Genomic DNA, 18,545 nt, shown 5'->3' with positions numbered 1-18,545 from the left:
CTTTTAAAAACCAATAGCCAGCTCCCTTTATCTTTCTTCTTGCCTCTACTATAAACAGTATTTCTCATCCTGTAAAATAGACTACGGAAGAAGGTGAAATGGATTATTCCATGGTCAGATCAGCATTTCATAGTACTTTTATACCACTAAAGGAAAAGAGCAGCGTAACAAAAACAGAGCCCTCACAAACACGAATAGGGTTTTAAGCAGTGAAGAGAAATGGAGAGTACTATCTCAGAGATACAAAAAAGAGAGGCAGAAAGCCAAAGCAGAACAGAAAATTGACTTCTAAATTCTTCAAGAAAATTTGGAAATTTTATGCTGTGTTATGGCAAATCTACTAAATTCTAATGCATTTCTAGGAAAAGAATGAATGTAAAAGAGTGATTAGCCTGCTTTGTACAGTAACATGCTATTATCTTCAGTTTGTCGTGCTGCCTTTAATCATCTCACATTCCGGTCTCCTATTAAATCATATTTCTTTTGACTTCTAGACTTTGCGCTGGTCCTGCTTTGCATCCTATAGATCTAGGTAAAAGGTAAGAAGAAACTCTTCTTCTAAATATTGAGGGCAGACTATATTTCTAACTTTTTTTTTTTTAATTTAAACTTCTCAGACTTTTCTTATTTCAAGCATGCATTTGTTTGGGAAAGTGTGGGGAAAAGTTTTCAGGTCTATTTGTCTCAAGCAACTGTTCCTTACCATATTTTTAATAATCAAGCTTATCATTATTATTAAGTTTGAATGAGGAATGTGGGGGTTTATGAGTAAAAATTGTTTGTGAAATGTATGTATTGCATGTATTAAACATGCATGATGCTCTTCTTACTGATTCAAGATGGAATTCTAAGTATGTGAATTCTAAGTTCACAATATTGTAAACATCTAGATGGACGTTGAAATTCTTTTTAAAAAAACTTTTTCCCATCAAAAGTGCTGTGATTTTTTTTTTTTACTGCAGGACCGAGTGAAAACAAAGGGCAACATCTGGAAAAGAGGACTTTAAACAGCATTGGGGCCAATGACAGTAACTGCTGTAGACATTACTTTCAAAAACGTGGCTACTTCTTTCAGTTTCTAAATGTAGAAAGAAGTCCAACTCAGCTTCCTTTCTTTTTCATTTTCTAATCTACTTGTAACATTTAATATGTAGCAAGCAACTGCAGGAAAATTTGTTGGTTTCCTATAATTGAAAACACTGGAAGAGGGATGTATGAAGCCACATTCAACAAAAGTCTCAGAGCTGGAAGAGGAGTCAAACTCAACATTGTTCATGCAATGGTTGTTACAGATTTGATGACTCAAACCACCTTTCTCACGCCAGGCGTTGAGAGCGGTACCCTCTTTTGCTTTTCTGGCTCATGTAAACTCCAGCAGCAGCAGCAGCTGTGACTTCCAGCCAAGAGGTGAGGTCTGTGCATAAGCCAGTGCCATAGTCCGCCATGTGTCTCTCAGTCAGTGCAAGTGCTGCTTACCATAGGTATGGGATCTGTGAAGGCAGCTGAAGGGTCCTCGCACTAGCTTGTGTGTGTTACTATTAATCATGGTCCCACGGGTGTACAGTCAGTCCCACAGATATCAGCCAGGGCTGTATGAGTCCTGCAGGAACCTTTATTTCTCCACCAGAAATTTCAGTATCAGTCTGTTACAGTTCAGAAAACAAAAAGTAAGCTATAAATTAAATAAAGCAATTTATTGCAGTTAAGGGTGCATTTGAATGAATACATTTATGGGAGTTGGTTACAGCTAAACAAGCAGCTACTTGTTCAGCCACCAGTTTAAGTAGAGTTGATCTTGTTCTGGTTGAAAAATTTGGTTACTTAGATTTTGTCAGGGCATCTAAGCAATGTCATATCGGTGTTATCCTTCGAGAGGTGTCCTGTTCTTACTACTGAGCCACTGATTTTTAGATTTCAAATCCAGATCTCTGATGGAGGTTTAACAAAAATTCTAGAGGTAAGAAGGAAGACCTAATATACCAAAGTCAGTCCTGCTACGTTAGTATTAATGTTTAGGGGATCTCTAGTTCAGAGAAAAATTGTATGTTCCCAGTCTTTGTTATAAATAAATACAGCAGAAAATAAGATGAAGTCTGTCCAACCTTATCTGAGGCATCTGGTCCAAATTTTGGGTTTAATTGCCTTGAGCCAATACATTGTGAACACCCAGGTGTCGCTTTAACGTCTGGAATAGGCCTACTGTCTTCAGCTAATCTGTAAATGTTTGCAGAATATGGTCCCTAGTTTAGGCAACATCTGAAGAAGCAGCCCTGAGCGCTGAGTATTTCCTCCACAACACCACAGAAATATATTGAAGTTTCTGTTGCAAAAGAGTCCACAACCTGGACTGTGCTCACTTCCTGTTAGAAACTTACTCCAGACGCTGAATGAAAAACCACAGAACGTGCTTCAAAGATGACGGAGTGCCAACGAGCCAGAAATAGTCTTAAATTCAGTAGGGAAATTATCAACTCTTACACCAAGCTTATTCACTTGAATATTCACGCTTAAAAACTATGACTGTTCTATGTGAAAGATGTTTTAATTCACTTTTTCCTATTACTCTGCCTCTCACTGAATGCTTAAATAAATATTCTATTCTATTCTGCTGCTTCAAGTCCATGAAAACAAGCACCTGAGGTTATTGAAGTTCATGAGGTTACTCATCCGTACCAGTGTTTGTAAACTTGGAAGGCTTTTGGTCTACCTTCCTCTGAACAGATGTTGAATATGTAAATACTACTTCAAAATTATCTTCTGTCATGCCCAAAAAATGAAGGGAGGGTTTTGGAGAAGTTGCGGAGCTTCAGGTCTTTCAGTGCTTTGCTGACAAAGCCTCTGATGTGAGGGAGCCCTGGAGTTCTTCTGTCATTCAGGTTAGCTTCTGTACTCGCAGCTGAGTGGCTTGGGGGTAATTCTGGCTTGCCCGAAGAAAAGCTACCGGGCAGGTTTGGCTTGTTTTCCTCCCACGTTAACTTCAGGAAACGTTTCCAGTCTCTCTCTTGTAGCGTTAATGAACTCTGCAGCGTTCCAGCAAGTTTCAAACCCCATTCAGATACTCACTGGTATCACCAGTTGCCGACCGGTTTCACACTTGTCACAATGATGCCATTCCTCTGGTTTTATTTCACAAACGTTATCTCGCAAATCGGATTTGTATTTAACCAGCGTTTCCTCCTTTGGCATGTCCATTACTCGTTGTTACATGAGCCCACCACGTAAAGCACCAGAGGCCCCGGCCGGTGACGGCTGCCGCTCGCGGCCGAGGAGGCACGCTGCCAGCACGGGGGGCTGGGGAGGGCAGCGCCCGGTCTCACCGAGGACTTCTGCCCGGGAGCCCACGGGGGGCTGGGCAGGGCTCCGGGAGCGGCAGTGCAGCCCCAGCTCCACACCGCGGCCTGCGGGCGCGACGCAGGGCTGTCAGGCCGGCGCCTCAGGCCGGCACCGGGGCGGGCGGCCCGCGGGGAGGGGCCGGGGCGAAGTGGGGCGGGCGGCCTCGGGGAGCGCCGCGGCTCGGGGCGGAGGGAGCGGCCCTGTCAGCCAGGAAGGCCGGCTCCGGGCAGACGCCTCTCCCCGCGGAGGGGCAGCGGGCGGGGCAGCCCATGCCGCGGCGCCGGGCCGCTGCCGGGAGGGCGGCAGCGTCTGGCCGAGGGACGCGGCCTCGTCCCGGGACCGCAGAGGGGAAGAGTCTCCGCTGAGGGGGCAGCAGCGCCGGGACGGCCGGGGAGCGGGAGCGTCTCTGCGGCGGGGACGGGAGGGCGCAGCCCCGGGCGCCTCCTCTCTCCCTCCCCGCCGATGGAGGCGCGGGCGGCCGGCGGAGCATGCGCCGACCGGCGGCGGTGCGGGACGGCGGCGGGGCCGGCGGGCCCGGGGAACAGGCCGAGGTGGGCGTCGGCGCCGGAGCCGGGAGGTGCGAGGGGGGCAGGCGGGGCGGGGGCCGCCGGGCGCCGCGCAGCCCAGACCCGAGCGGGCGGGAGCGGCCGCAGCCGCCTCACCGTGAGCGCCTCGGCGAGGCGGCCGGGCCGGGCCGGGCGGGAGGGAGGAGGAGGAGGAGGGGGGGGAGGTGGTAGCGGTGTCGCTGATGGGCTGCGCCGTGCGCTTCTCTGCCAGGTGCTCTCCCTCTGGCTTCCGATGTCGTACTACCAGGAGGGCTTCTTCAGAGAGTGCCTCAAGATGATGGCGAACATCGTCGTGCTGAACTTGCTCATTTGTATCTCCCTGGCCTTCTGGATCGTGTCCATGACTGCAAACACGTACTACGGTGAGCCCGGGCGGAGGGGTGAGCGCGGCCCCGGCCGCCGTCGGCAGGGCCGAGAACCCCCGGTGCGGCCGGCGGTGGCTTGGAAGGTGTCGGCAGCCGCCGGGCCCTACTCGGCAGCTCTGCCCAGCGGTCCCGCGGGGTTTAAAGTGCTGTTGTCCTTTGCGGTTTGTTGTCCTTTGTGATTGGTCTCCCTGAAAGAAAGCAAGCAAGGTAAAAATGAAGAAGTGAAGAGCGAGCAGCTGAGAGGTCTTCCTCTGCCAGGGAATCAGTGGCAGCGAGGGAGGAGTGCGCGGGCCTGCAAAACTGTTTTGAGAACGCACGAGCAGGGTTTGAAAAGAGCATGTGAGAGGAATTCCCTGGCCAAAGCGGGGAGTGGCACAAGGAAAGAGAGACGCGTGCGTGGCGTCTCCGGCGCAGGTGTGCGCCGTTGGCCGCGTGCTGCTCGGGCGACTCGGGCAGGCTGTGGGTACCCTGCGCGTAGGTGCAGGAACGCCAGTACTTGCTGTGGTCTGTCGTTTCGGTTCTAGAACCGTTTTTACAGTGCTGTGCCAAAGGGACGGTACTGCCTTCAGCATCAGTTCAAGCCTATGAGAGTTTAACCGTGTTCCCAGGACAAGGGAAGGCTTGTCCTTATGACCTCGGTCAGTTTCATGCAGGAAGAGCTCCCGTGTCACTGCGGTGTTGGTGTTGCTGCCAGTGCCTAGGAATGCATTATGAACACTCCCAAGTGCATAACATCACCTTGGATCCACAAGGAGCTAGAATAAATATCCCACCAGTGTAAGCTGACCGTTGCAGTGGGAGATGGATGTCACTGATCAGTGTTTTTTAGGGCTTTAGATTTTATTACTCTTGGTACAGCATTAAATCCGTGTTGTCTGGACGCAACTAATGTGGTTTGCAGTGGGATGCCAGGCACGTAGGAGGTATGCAGGAATAGGCCTCACAACCAGGTTTTGTTAGTGTCATTTAGAGCTAGCCAAGTTGAGTTGAAACACGCTTCCATTTGTGCATGTCTGCTTGACAGGTAGAGCTCTCCAAGTTTTGCCTCTAATTAGGATATTCCAGTCCTTGCCATCTAACATAATTTAGCGGAGAGTGGAGAGGCCTGATATCAGGCAAGTCAGGATAGGGACTGATACAAAGGAAGAGATTGCAGACAAATCCTCCTTTTTTTTTGTAGAGAATGATTATGGAACAAGAAGGACATACAACTTCTGTTGTCTGTTTGTCTGAGACTGTGGAAAGACCTTGGCTTGAGGACGTGAATGTGGCATATAGTAGGAGTGGCTTTAATGGAGTGGGAGAGAGAACTTACATAATTTCAGCCTGTAAAAGCAATGATTATAGTCCTTAACTATAAATATAAAAATACTACAAACATACCTTTATTAATTTAGTTTATATTTCATAGTAGTGCCAGCGACCAAAATGTTGATAAAATTGAAGTGTTAAAAAATCCATAATAAATCCATGAATGTGTTCTATCTTAGTCTGCTTAGACTGATTACATTTAGTAGTAATTTAGTACCAATGCTTTCTCTTTTTCCCCCCAAGAAAATTAAAAAAGAGTCAGTTTAAACATGAGCTTAAAAAGGTGAAAGTTCTGTTTGTGATTAGCAATACCAGGCTACAGCAGTGGAGATCTCTTCATACGTGGCTGGTGGTGCTTTTCTTCCGGGTTTTTGAGTCAACCCTTGGCTGCAAGGCTCCACTGAATGCCTACAGAGTCGGGGGTTTTCAGGAGACAGGAGAGAAGTTTTCATGTTGTGAATCTTTATGCTTGCAATGACAAGTGTTTTACTGTGAATTGTGTTTGTCGTACTTTGCACCAGGGAGCCTGTATATCTGCAAAGCCCTAGGTGCTGCTGACACAGAAGTTCTTGTTGAAAACCATCACGTTTCGCTTTCCAGCAAGAGAAGCTGCTGTGCCTGTGTGAAATCTTTCTTCTGTGAGATTGAGACCTACTTTAATGCTAGACTTGTGATGTCTTCTGTTTGTGTAGCAGATGTGATAAATAGCTTCTCATGATTTTCAGGCTTTTTTTTTATCTCTAAAGCTATGTTAACGATTAGCTTTACTTTTTAAAGGTTTGTGAGTCACTTAACAAAACCTATCACTTGAAATCTCGCTGAGATAGTCATCAGCTTAAAGTGTATTTCTTGAGAGCTTTACATCAAGTTCAAAAGGATGGAAAGGGCTGGTGTTTTAGAAAGTGGTCATGCCATCTTTCACCTAGTTGACTGGCTTTCTTGTCATTTTTCTGGTAGTGAAATTCTGTCAGAGTAAATAGTGTAGTTCAGGATATGATCAATAGCTTTCTTGTTTCTGTGACTGCAAAGATGGAAGACTTTTAAACTGTAGTATGAAAGAACAATTTCTTCGGAGACTTTTCAATTTCAGTATTCTTTAAGATGTAATTTTTGGCATCTTTTGCAATGAAATCTGTGTCTTCCAATTTAAAGTCAAAATGAAGTAATAGAATATAAAGGTTGTAAGAATCTTACTGCTAAGGCAGTAATTTGTTGAGTCAGGTAATAATACACCTTTTAATTGGACAATAACATCTCCGATGTTAATTGCATTTATTTTAGCAAGTGTTATGGAATTTTGGAAGGAAACAAAGTTTAGGACGTTGATGATGGATCATGTCCTTAGAAGTAAGTTGCTATGAACACTAGTGCTTTATGAAATGGCATGGAATTATGACAGCTGAGTGGAATATTGTTTTCCTGTTCTGCAAGCTTGCTTAAATTCAGATCATAGTGACTTGAATGACTAAGCAAAAGGAACAAACTGGAAGCTCAATCGATGGCGTGCCAAAATAACCTTAATTTTTTAAATGTTCCTACTTTCCTTTGGATGTTTCTAGGACTAGCCCTTTTGATGAAAAATTTAGGGTTAATAAATTATAAGAATATCCATGTAAAGATAATGGATGAGTTCTAAGGTCCTGAGGGATGTAGATTCTGCCTGTTGAGGAGATGCACTCCTATGATAGAGAGGGGGACGCAAGAGCTTGGTTACCATGGGTAAAGGTAGGCAGGTAGTAATGCAAGAAAAGATGATGAGGAGAACAGAGAGCAGCAGGGCCAATATATATGTTTTACACCAAAGCTGTCAGTAATGAATGTACTGCATGACTGGTGAGGTCATTGGCTTGGTTCAGTACAGGCAGGTAATCAGGGGAGGGGAATTACGCCGTCCAGGTTACTTAACATATTCTCGTCTTTTTTTGAAATGAAATGCCTTTCACTCTGAGAATCAATAGATTGGTAGAAGTTGTAAAATCGTAGTTGTGAAGTCATGGTGTCTCTCTGCTACGAGTACTGCATGCACTTGCAGTCACCCCATTTCAAAATACCCATAGCAGAATTAGACAGGGACAGTGAAGACAGCGGTGATGATCAGAGCAGGTGACGGCATCCATTTGAAGAGGTCTTAAGTAGGTGAAGGTATTTTAGCTAGAAAGGGGACATCTATATAGGTCATGAATGGCAGGAAGAATCTGAATAGGAAAGCATTATTCAGTTGGTCGTAAAATTTAGCAGATGTCTGATGAAACTTGAGGCAGCAGGATCTTTATTGTTTGGCTTTTCGAAAGGCCTTTTTCAGTGCTTCTAAAACCAGAATTCAGTTCTGTGTGTGGTTGTGGAGATGAAAATTATAACTGTTTTTAAAAATAGATTGGGCAAATATGTGGGGGATTTTAGGAATGCCAACGTGAAAGTTCCCAATAAACCAGGGAAGATCAGTCTTTTATCTGTTCCTTACACTCTTTGCTTGTGCATGTTCAGCTCACCACTGCCAGATGGGATTCTGAGTCAGGCAGATGTTTGGCTTGATCCAGTTTGGAAGCGCTTGTATTTTCAACCAAGTATAGTGTGGAAACAATCAGAACATTTTGGATACCAACAAAAGAGAAGTATTTATTTTTTAAAACTGTAAAACAAGGCCAAGCATCTAAACTTTCTTTCTTGCATCAGTGTAAGTTATCATAAATACTGTGATTTAACTGGTGATTTGTTCACAGACAAGCAGAAAGACAGAATCAGTGTAGAAAATAAGTACATGTATATAGGAAGTGCAGGACTTCCTGCTAGGTTTATTAGACGACATGAAGTTTACTGTAGCTCTGCTAAGCACTTAAATATGTTACAGAATGTGTAAGTTTCCCAAACTCGAATAAAAAGGATATGGTAGTAGTATTAAAGCTATAGAAACACAGCCATTAGCTAGCTTATATGCATGATGACATCTTCTCTCCACTGAGACATGAAACTACTTCTGAAGTCTTCTGTCAGCCAAGTAGTAGCAGTTCTTCTATTAACATAGTGTAAAATTCTAATTGATGGCATAGACAACAAAGTGACAATATTAGGCACATCCTAGGAATAATTCAGAATACATAAATGATGAAAAAAGGGATGAAAAAGTTGCTTGCTTTTCATAGCCAAGAGCTACCAAGCTAAAGCTTTTGATAAACAAGAACAACTTTTCCTAAAAACACTGGTATTTGGGATGGCTTGAAAAACAAGGTAAAGCTTCCAATATATTCTACTAATTTTCCCTCTGTTACAATGCTGAAAAGCGTTGGTGCCTGTAGACAGTGTTGTTTCATTGCCTTTCTTGTTGGTATCTTTTCTGAAGCTTTGGCAAAAAAAGAATCATAATAATTAAAAAATCAGATTTGTTCCTATAGTTACCAGAGAATCAGTCATAACTTGATGTATGAGGGAAGCTCTTGCACTAATGTATTTACTTAAGTTGTTTTGCAGTCTTTTTACGAGAGGAATACTAATGTTTTGTTGATTGGAATTTTAGTTTGAATTTTATTCATATTTGAAACTGAATTCTACATACCTTACTGTGGCTGTATGTTTGGGTTTTTTCCTAAAATCTGAACTTAGCTGTTCTGTCTAAATCGGGTTTCAGATGGTCTTAACGTTTTGAATGTTAATTTTTGGAGTTTACAAATCCTTCTTAGAATGGAAAATATCACCATGTTTATTTCTTGTCACAGTTGCTGTTTTTTGGTAATTAATTTTAGTTCATGTAATATATTTTATTTTTCTCTGTGAAACCTGAGTAGAAAAATGGAGGAGGTAATTGCAGTTATTTTCATCTTCTGTTCATAAGAATATTTTTCTTCTGAAGGGTAAAAAGTTTTAGTCTCTGTTAAGATCAAATTTTAAATATGTACTAGAAGATAATGACTTTTCAGATATAAAGGCATTAAAAAGGCATATAAGGATCATCTTTAACCCTTTTGTTTGATTTATCAGGTACTTTACGGCCCATTTCTCCATGGCGCTGGCTTTTTTCACTCTTGGTTCCACTAATCATTGTTACACAGGGCTTTAAGAAGAGGAGTCTCGATCACAGTGGTGCATTGGGAGGTACGTTTTTTCTGAGACTATTAAGCTAAACGTTTAGTTAACTAACTTAAGGTCCTTTTTATTGTACGTAATATTGTTTTAAGACTTTCCTACCTAGTTCTAGCATAATAAAGGTGTAAATGTAAGCATATATACCTTGAATTCACATTAATTTTTTTTTGCTCATGCCTGTGTAAATAGTCAAGTTCATTTTTGCTGGTGTTTGTAATACATTTGATTATTATTTGATTAATATATAAACCTAGAAGATTTTTTTAAACTTTAGTACAGTATGCAGTTAAATCGCATGTTTTGGTTTAACATATGAATGGATTCACTTAGAGATAATGAAATGGCACAGGCAGTGGTAAAGAAATACCATAAAACTGAGCCATGTCAGCAGCCTACCTGCCTGGTGGGAAACCAGTGAAGATAACATGGTTCTCCTTTCTGTAATATGAGCAGCTTTTTCTAGGTGTTTTTTGCCTCCCAACAATAAGAATAAAATTAAATCTGTACTTCACTTCAAGCAAATGACTGTTTCAACAAAGTTGCTCTTGACCATGTGAGAAAAACCAGTGTAGTGTCCAGTAGTGTTCACTGAAATACGATGCAAGACTTCTGGGTAAGGTGATTCACCCTTGTCTTGTGACATGGTCTGAATTGATGGTCAACGGAAAGAAACATGACCTCAAATCCTTTCCTCCCATGTCACCCACTTTGCAAATCTTGTTCTGTCTGTGAGTTAAGGGAAGCATTTTATAAAATATAAAAATTATAAAAAAACCCATCTTTTCTCTTCTGCTTTGTTTTTACCTCTTAACATAACAACTCTGCTAGCCGGCTTATATTTGCATTTGCTTTAAGCGCAGCTAGTTTTCTTCCAGTCGTGAAGAATTGTAATCTCATGGTGGGCAATGAGAATTGGACCTCCCCTGTGAGGGAGGAGATAAAGAAGCACATCCAGGAGCTCAAATGCTTCAGAAAATTACAGAAAAAAAAAAGTGTCATAAAAATCAGAAAAAGAAAATAAAGAACAGAAGGGAGAAGTAGCAGCTGTTAAGATATGGAGGAGAATTATCCAGGTTATCTTAGAGACCTTGGGGGATGGATTTGATTCCCAAACTGAAGATATACTTGCTGGTAGAGACACAGCCACAGCTGTATATATGCTTCTTATACAAATAATCATATTCTTCAGGCAGGGTACTTAAATTTCAATTAGATATCCTTTGGCGCTTTTTTTATTGCTCTGTATTTTATTTTTGCACAGTATGACTGATCTGTGGCAAGAGAAGGTCTTAAAAATCACACGCTTTAGCAGTAGCAATAAAATTAGCAATTTGGCAATAAAATTTAAGAGAAAATGGTAAAGATAACTGATTTCTTTTTTCAGTCAAGATGTCTCTGGAATTCTCATACAGGTATTAGGTGCCTTCATAATGCTTTTATTCCATGATTGTCTTAGATTTATCATGAAGATACTCTTCCTGTTCAGGAAATGCAAAATACTTAATTGCTTTGGAAAGCAGACATTTTTACATGGAGGAACTTTACATACTCTTTTTTTTTTTTTTCCTTCTTCATAGGATTGGTGGTTGGATTTATCCTTACAGTTGCAAATTACAGTTTCTTCACTTCTTTATTTGTATTTTTTGTTACTTCTTCAAAACTTACTAAATGGAAAAAAGATATAAAGAAGCAGATAGATTCAGAATACAAAGAAGGTAAGCCATTAACACTTTAATTCTTTCAGATTCCTTGTGTAGAATAAATACTGCATATTCCTCTCCTTTTCAAAGGGTCGGATGAGTTGTAACATCCAGAATAGGGAACACTGTTGTTGTGCCTCCCCTCCACCCCCATCCCTATGAAAGTTAGCAAGCGACTTTGCTTTTGCTTCTATTCTATTTAGTAAATTGCAATCTAGTTTCTGTTTTGCGAGTGTGTCTTTTTAAATTTAACTTCATATCTGCATATCTTGCTTTTGTCTCATGCTGTTGTTGGTCAAGGTATTTCCCCTGAAAATACTAACATTTAGGTTTTTGTCACTTTAGGTGGACAGAGGAATTGGGTTCAAGTATTCTGTAATGGTGGTGTTCCTACTGAGCTGGCTGTCTTGTATATGATAGAAAATGGACCGGGTGAAATTCCAATTGACTTCTCAAAGCAATACACAGCATCATGGATGTGCTTATCCCTTTTGGGAGCTTTGGCATGCTCTGCTGGTGATACATGGGCTTCAGAGATTGGTAGTGTTATGAGCAGAAGCAAGCCAAGGTTGATAACAACCTGGGAAAAGGTCCCAGTAGGTAAGATGTTACCTGTTCTACATGTTCCTGATATTTTGCTGATCTGTTTTGAATTGTGCATCCAAATTCAACAGTTCAAAAAAAGCCCTAGAAAAACAATCATCAGAAATCTGGGATTAGAAAATGTTAGCCGGAATGCATTCTCTGAAATGGAGTATACTCAGCTGTGTTTCTGCTGCATCTCCTTGGTGAGATGCACCGACATAGCATCCAGGGAGCTAAAATAATTCTTAATGAATTCTGGCACTATAAAAAGTGTTTATATTGCCAATATTATAAGGAATACAAGTTATCAACTGAATTTTTCAGACATTAAGATTCTAATCAATAGAAGAATATGTATATTCAATACAGACACTACAAAAAATTCACTTCTTAACTGAATTAGGCATTTCCTTTAATACCTTACCAAGGGTGGGTAAAGTGCACCTTCTGTCTGTCAGACCTTGTTTACTGAGTGAGGACTCCTCAGAATTCCTTCAGCACTGTTGCTTACAGTTTTTAATTGGTGGACAACTTATAAACAGGTAAAATATATGATTTTCAAGAAAATCTTTACATAAGGTTCAGATTAAGTTATCTGAATGTTTTCTTTTTATATTGTCGGTTAATACCAATTTAAATTTTACAACAGAAGAATATGTATATTCAATACAGACACTACAAAATGTTCACTTCTTAATCAAATCACTAATTTCCTTTAATATCATACCGAGGGTGGATAAAGTGCACCTTCTGTCTGTCAGACCTTGTTTACATGATGGATGACATTGCTACCTTAATGCAGTGTGTCTTTTGAATCTCACTGGCAGGTTGATCTGAGTTTTAGATCTTGTGGGATAGGATTTAAATGCGTGGGCATTTTTTTTTCCTCTTTATAAGCGTTCTTCAGATTTTTATTCAATGAGCTGTCTAATATCTTCTTTTCTATGGATTTTGTTCTTTCTTTTAAATGTACTGGTGAAATATGTCTTGGTATACTTCTGAAAGAGGCCTTGCTTTAATAACATGCAAGCTCTGTATTTTTTGGAGCATTTCTCTTTTTCATACCCCACCCCACACACCTTACAGCTGTCAAATACCAGGTGACATTGAGAGGTGTGCTGTCTGCTTTTATTTAATTTAACACTAGTGAAAACTGCTAGATAACTAGCCTTGGAGACAGGAAAAGTAATAGTAATAGGCTATAATGGTACAGGTTACACTTCTTGACAGCATAACGGGAATTGTAAATAAAAGCTGTGGCAGCAAAGCCTTGTGGATAAAAGGGGGAAAAATCACTATGAACATAATTTTGATTTAACACAAAACATTTGAACAGTGTGGTGGGTTGACCCTGGCTAGATGCCAGGTGCCCACCCAAGCCGCTCTGTCACTCCCCCCCTCAACTGGACAGGGGAGAAGAAATGTAACAAAAGGCTCGTGGGTCGAGAGAAGGACAGGGAGACCTCACTCAGCAACTACCGCCACAGGCAAAACAGACTCGACTCAGGGAAACTAGTTTATCACCAAGCAAATTGGAGCAGGATAATGAGAAATAAAACAAAATCTTAAAAACGCCTCCCCCCTCACCCCTCCCTTCTTCCTAGGCTCAACTTCAGTCCAAGTTCTCTCCCTCCTCCCCCCAAGCGGCACAGGGGGATGGGGAATGGGGGCTGTGGTCAGTTCATCACACGTTGTCTCTGCTGCTCCTTCCTCCTCGGGGGGAGGACTCCTCACACTCTGCCCCTGCCCCGGTGTGGGTCCCTTCCCACGGGGTGCAGTCCTTCAGGAACAGGCTGCTCCAGCGTGGGTCCGCCATGGAGTCACCAGCCCTGCCAGCAAACCTGCTCTGACGTGGCCTCCTCTCTCCACAGGTCCGCAGGTCTTGGCAGGAGCCTGCTCTAGCATGGGCTCCCCACGGGGTCACAGCCTCCTTTGGTCATCCACCTGCTCAGGTGTGGGCTCCCTTCCATGGAGGGGACAGCCTGCCTCACCATGGTCTTCTCCACAGGTGCAGGGGAATCTCTGCTCTGAGCCTGGAGCACCTCCTCCCCTGCTCCTTCACTGGCCTTGGTGTCCGCAGAGTTGTTCCTCTCACATAGTCTCACTCCTCTCTCCCACAGCAATTGCTGCTGCTTAGGGGTTTTTTTCGCCCCTTTCTTAACTGTGTTATCCCACCGTCGCTGATGGGCTGGGCCTTGGCCAGCGGTGCGTTCGTCTTGGAGCCAGCTGGCACTGGCTCTGTCAGACATGGGGGAAGCTTCTGGCAGCTTCTCTCAGAAGCCACCCCTGTAGCTCCCCTGCTACCAAAGCCTTGCCACACAAACCCAGTACAAACAGTAATAAGTCTTTAGGAAACAATTTGTAAATCGGGTTTGGTTTTTGTTTGATTTAGGTACCAATGGAGGAATTACTTCAGTGGGCCTGCTCTCAAGTTTGCTTGGAGGCATGGCAGTAGGTGTAGCCTACTTCATAACACAGCTCATTTTTGTGAGCGATCTGGAGATATCTGCTCCGCAATGGCCGATTATTGTGTTTGGTGCAGCAGCTGGCTTACTGGGATCAATTGTTGATTCAGTTTTGGGAGCTACGATGCAATACAGCGGTAAGATTCTTCTCTCCTAATGTAACCTAAAAATGGACATGAATTTCCAGAAGGGCTGAGGACATGATTTTTAAATGGAAAAAATACAGAATTAGCAACACAAAGGACAAAGGGAATGGAAGTGATGGACATGATAATGAAAACAAGAGCAAGGGCAGTTGGTCCTTTTCCACTTTTTGGTTTGTTTATCTTATGTTACTGTCTTGTTGACGACTGAAAGAAACCAGAGATCTCCAACATGTTACTCTGGAAAAAGCAATTGCTGCCCTCTCCTTCTCTGTATATCTAATTATGGAAACATTTTATAAGGGAAAAATGTTGATTTAATTTTATCCATTCACTTGGATTAAGTTGTCGCTGCAGAACTTCCATTTCTGACTCTGAAGGCTTAGCAATAGTCTCAGCTTTAAGAATTAAATAAGAAAAGCTTCAGGAAAATGTGCACAATATTTTGTGTTCGGGTTTTTTCATTGCTTAATGGAGTACTGTTTCCTAGAAGATAAGCTACATAAACTAGCTGTGACTTCAAAAAAAAAAAAAAAGTCAGTTTTTTAAAAAAGTGGTTGGCTGGGTTTTTCTAAATGATTTCAGTATTTATTTACTCATTGACCTTAAGGATCATTGTGAATAAACACAACAGACAACCTTTAGGGTAAACTGTAAACTTACCCTATGTTTAAAAATTGTTTAAAGACTGCTGTGTCTGACACTATTCTGTTTAACAGCTAGTGAAGTTTTCCCATTTCGTTGTCAGCGTACTTGTTTGTTGTGAATGTACAGTTGAACTGCCTGAGAGATACAAGTCCTGGAAATCTACCATCACAGTGAGAACTGCAAACTGTTGTTTATGCTGTGGATATGCTCTATTCCTTGTGGTTCCAGGAAAGTCCAAAATACAATGGAATGTTTAACCATTTGAGCAATTTCTGGATGTAATATTTCTGTACCAAAGAGCAAACACTTAAGCACTCAGACAATGTTTCATGCTCCTAATGGGGCAGATGCATTAGGGGAATATGTTGAACCTAGCTAATACACGTCTGCATTTATCAGCATCTATTTCTTCTTCACTTCAGATATTTTTTCTGTGCTCAGCAAGTTTGCTAGCTGCAGGAAGGACGGTATGCGAGTTCCACAATTCCTTGTACAAATTCATAAGCACTGCTGAAGCATGTATACTATATACACATATATGCTATGGTATATGTATGCTGTGATATAGGTGAAATAGTGCTGCTCGTGTGGTGCACCCTGTTGGTTTTGTGTCTTCCTTACTTTAACCCACTTTTTGAATCCCTATTCAATGTGGTCTCAAAAGAAATACCCCAGTCTCTCTGAAGCATCTTCAAAAACAGTAAATAAATAGAGCAGTGGTAATAAGGAATTGTGTCTTTTTTTGAAAATGTTATGCTACTGCTGCTTATCCCTTCTGTCAGTGTTTTTCGTGTTGGTAGTCTTCCTAGATTTGGTTTATGTAATAGTCTGTGATACCCACTGTTTCTAAGAGAAGGTCCTTATCTGCCCGCACATTTATTAAGTAAAACTTCGTCTGAATACTGCGCAAAATTAGATGCAGATTTTCCCCGTGTTACCAGTCTGAAGCTATACCTGTTCTGTAAGTAACAAAGATAATGGAAGGACTTACTGTTACCTTTCCTACTTGTTTATGCTCTGAATATACATTTCATGTGCATTTGAGGTATATATTTATAAACATTTTATTGACAGCTTTTCTCTCTCAAGAAATCTTATGACTTTCTAAAACATAGCAAGTGTTAAAGAGTTAAACTGTCAGGCTTTGAAGTTTTTTTTTTTCTGTAGCTCTTTTGAGTTATCCAAAGCCAGGTTTAAATGTGTAATTCAAAGGTAACAGTAATACAAGTTATATACCTGCCAAACACGTTTGCGGTGTGGGATTTTTTAAGTTTTATCTGACATGCTGAAATCTTTTTTGTAATAAAGCAGCAGCTCAAAATGAAATTTTGCGTGTTGTGGATATTAGCAGATACTCAGATCTACAAAGAAAAATAATGTTAATATAAAATGTACTGATTTGTTTTGGAATGTTTCTTCATGTCAGCCTGAAATGTGTGCATATGCACGTACCCAGTTATACTTCAGTATAGTGTGAGCTGGCATTAAAATCAAGTATGCTAGAATTTTATTCTTTTATCAGCATATGAAGTAATGCAGCTGGACAAAACATAGGATAACAGTGTCTGTACAGTAACAGCTAATGAAACACAATGCTGGAATACTGATAATACAGAGGTAGAGCAAGAAATGGCTCAAGTACTAGGGAAAAAATACAGCTGCTGGTAGTATAAAACTGCTGTGTAAATAGAAATTACAAATTCAGCCTTTGCAAGGAGCTTGCTTTCTGTCAGATCAAGTAATAATATTATTTCCATTATTTTCCTTTGAAAATAAATACATCTTCTTGACAGGGAATACATGTTGTTCATCAGTTGTTTCTGTTCTATTCAAAACAGCATCCTTTGCCTTAGAATGGCTCTCGGAATAGCTTTTTCCTCTTCTGATTTCATGGTTTCATTCATTTCTTTGCCGTGAAGCTACATAAAGGGAGAAGCAGACCTGACAGAAGTGTAACTTTTCAAAAGAAGTAACTTCTCATGTGAAGTGTTGCATTTATATTGCATTTTTTGAAGCTACCAGATTAGACTAACTGTAATTTAGTTTAGTCTGTTGGTGTCTTTTCTTACAGAGGTTTAACACAATATAGTGGTAGACTTGATTTAGGAAGTTGCATATGCTTGGTTACTAAGTTTCTTTTCAGCTTGGTTAGCTTTGTAAAATGAAATCTTTCTCTTTTCCCAGGTTTTGACCAGAGTATCGGCATGGTTGTCAACCACCAAACAAAAGACTCCAAGCACATATCTGGAAAACCGATATTAAATAACAACACAGTAAATCTCTTTTCTTCTATAATCATAGCTTTGGTGCTTCCAGGCATGGCGTGGTTTTTCTGGCCTAGGGGTTGAAATGGTTTAAGGTTTTCTGCATGTGATTCATAACTGAAAGACTCCTACAAGTTCTTTTTGAACTCTTTTGAAGAGAGGGATCTGAAACTTTCAAGAGCCAAAGGACTTTCCGTCTCAACTTACTAAGGCTGTAAGCTTCCTGTGGCAATTGGCACCCATCAGGCCAAGGAAGGGATTTTGTCAGTATGCTCTTGCTGCACTTAGTAATGATCTACATGCATTTAAAGAGAGGTAAAGCACTTCGTTTATCCTCATGGAGCTGAAGGGTTGGCGTCTACATTCTCCCTAGTCCCCAGCATCTGGAAGGGCGAGAAGCTGGAAACAGAAGTCTAATCTACATCAGTCAATGTGATGGAGCAGTGTGGCTGTTGTCCAAGCCAGACACAGAGTACGCTGCAACTTTATGTAGGCAATGGTAACATGGGTGAAATGGGTGAGTTCTGGTATTTCCCATGGTCTACAGTACGTTTGATGGAAATACTTTGCGGGGCGGAGGGGGAAGAAGAGAGAAGGAAGCCATGTTTCCTGTTCTGTATCCTGATACTATCTCCACTTCCCTGAGGATAGGGTTGGTAAAAGTGATGCCACTACATACTGTTTGAAGCAAAAGACTAAATTTAAAATAAAAACTCAATAGTTTTTCCAATAAGAATAATAAATTTGTCTGTGTTTTTTGACATCTTTATTTCCAAGCCAATGATATTTATGAAGATTATCAATGCTGTGATACTTATTTAATAATCTGAAATGAAAGATTACAATTATGAATTCACATTCATCTCTTTAGAAATAGAGTTTTTTTTTCTGTAAGCATGGAATTGTTCCATAATGTTTAGCATTCTGACCAAACTATACTCTTTGGTTCTTCCTCAGCAGTGCAAATGTTTCCTGTTTTGTTTGCAGTTGCTATTTAGGGGTGATGGCCTTGGCCAAAGAAGCTACAGAGGTTATCCTTGTAGTGAATGGGGAAAGTCTCATTTATAAACCATTTCAAAATGGATATT

At 41.3% G+C, this 18,545-nt stretch overlaps 1 protein-coding gene across 2 annotated transcripts; it reads left to right on the top strand.

The window, feature by feature from the left end:
- The first annotated feature begins 3,502 nt into the window (after nt 1-3,502).
- Nucleotides 3,503-18,206, top strand: TMEM19 (transmembrane protein 19). 2 transcript variants are annotated; one of them, XM_075429034.1, is made up of 7 exons: nt 3,503-3,910; nt 4,111-4,261; nt 9,548-9,661; nt 11,230-11,367; nt 11,698-11,952; nt 14,330-14,539; nt 17,378-18,206. In XM_075429034.1, the coding sequence occupies exons 2-7, from the start codon at nt 4,132-4,134 to the stop codon at nt 17,539-17,541; spliced, it is 1,011 nt and encodes a 336-aa protein (XP_075285149.1). In that variant the 5' UTR covers nt 3,503-3,910; nt 4,111-4,131; the 3' UTR covers nt 17,542-18,206. The 2 variants fall into 2 exon arrangements, with proteins under 2 accessions (XP_075285149.1, XP_075285148.1); XM_075429033.1 differs by having other exon boundaries at nt 3,724-3,884.
- The last annotated feature ends 339 nt before the right edge of the window (nt 18,207-18,545 follow it).

Source organism: Opisthocomus hoazin, chromosome 8 (genome assembly GCF_030867145.1).
Source record: "Opisthocomus hoazin isolate bOpiHoa1 chromosome 8, bOpiHoa1.hap1, whole genome shotgun sequence".
In the NCBI taxonomy this organism is placed as follows: domain Eukaryota; kingdom Metazoa; phylum Chordata; class Aves; order Opisthocomiformes; family Opisthocomidae; genus Opisthocomus; species Opisthocomus hoazin.
This window is presented reverse-complemented; position numbering and strand designations above follow the sequence as displayed.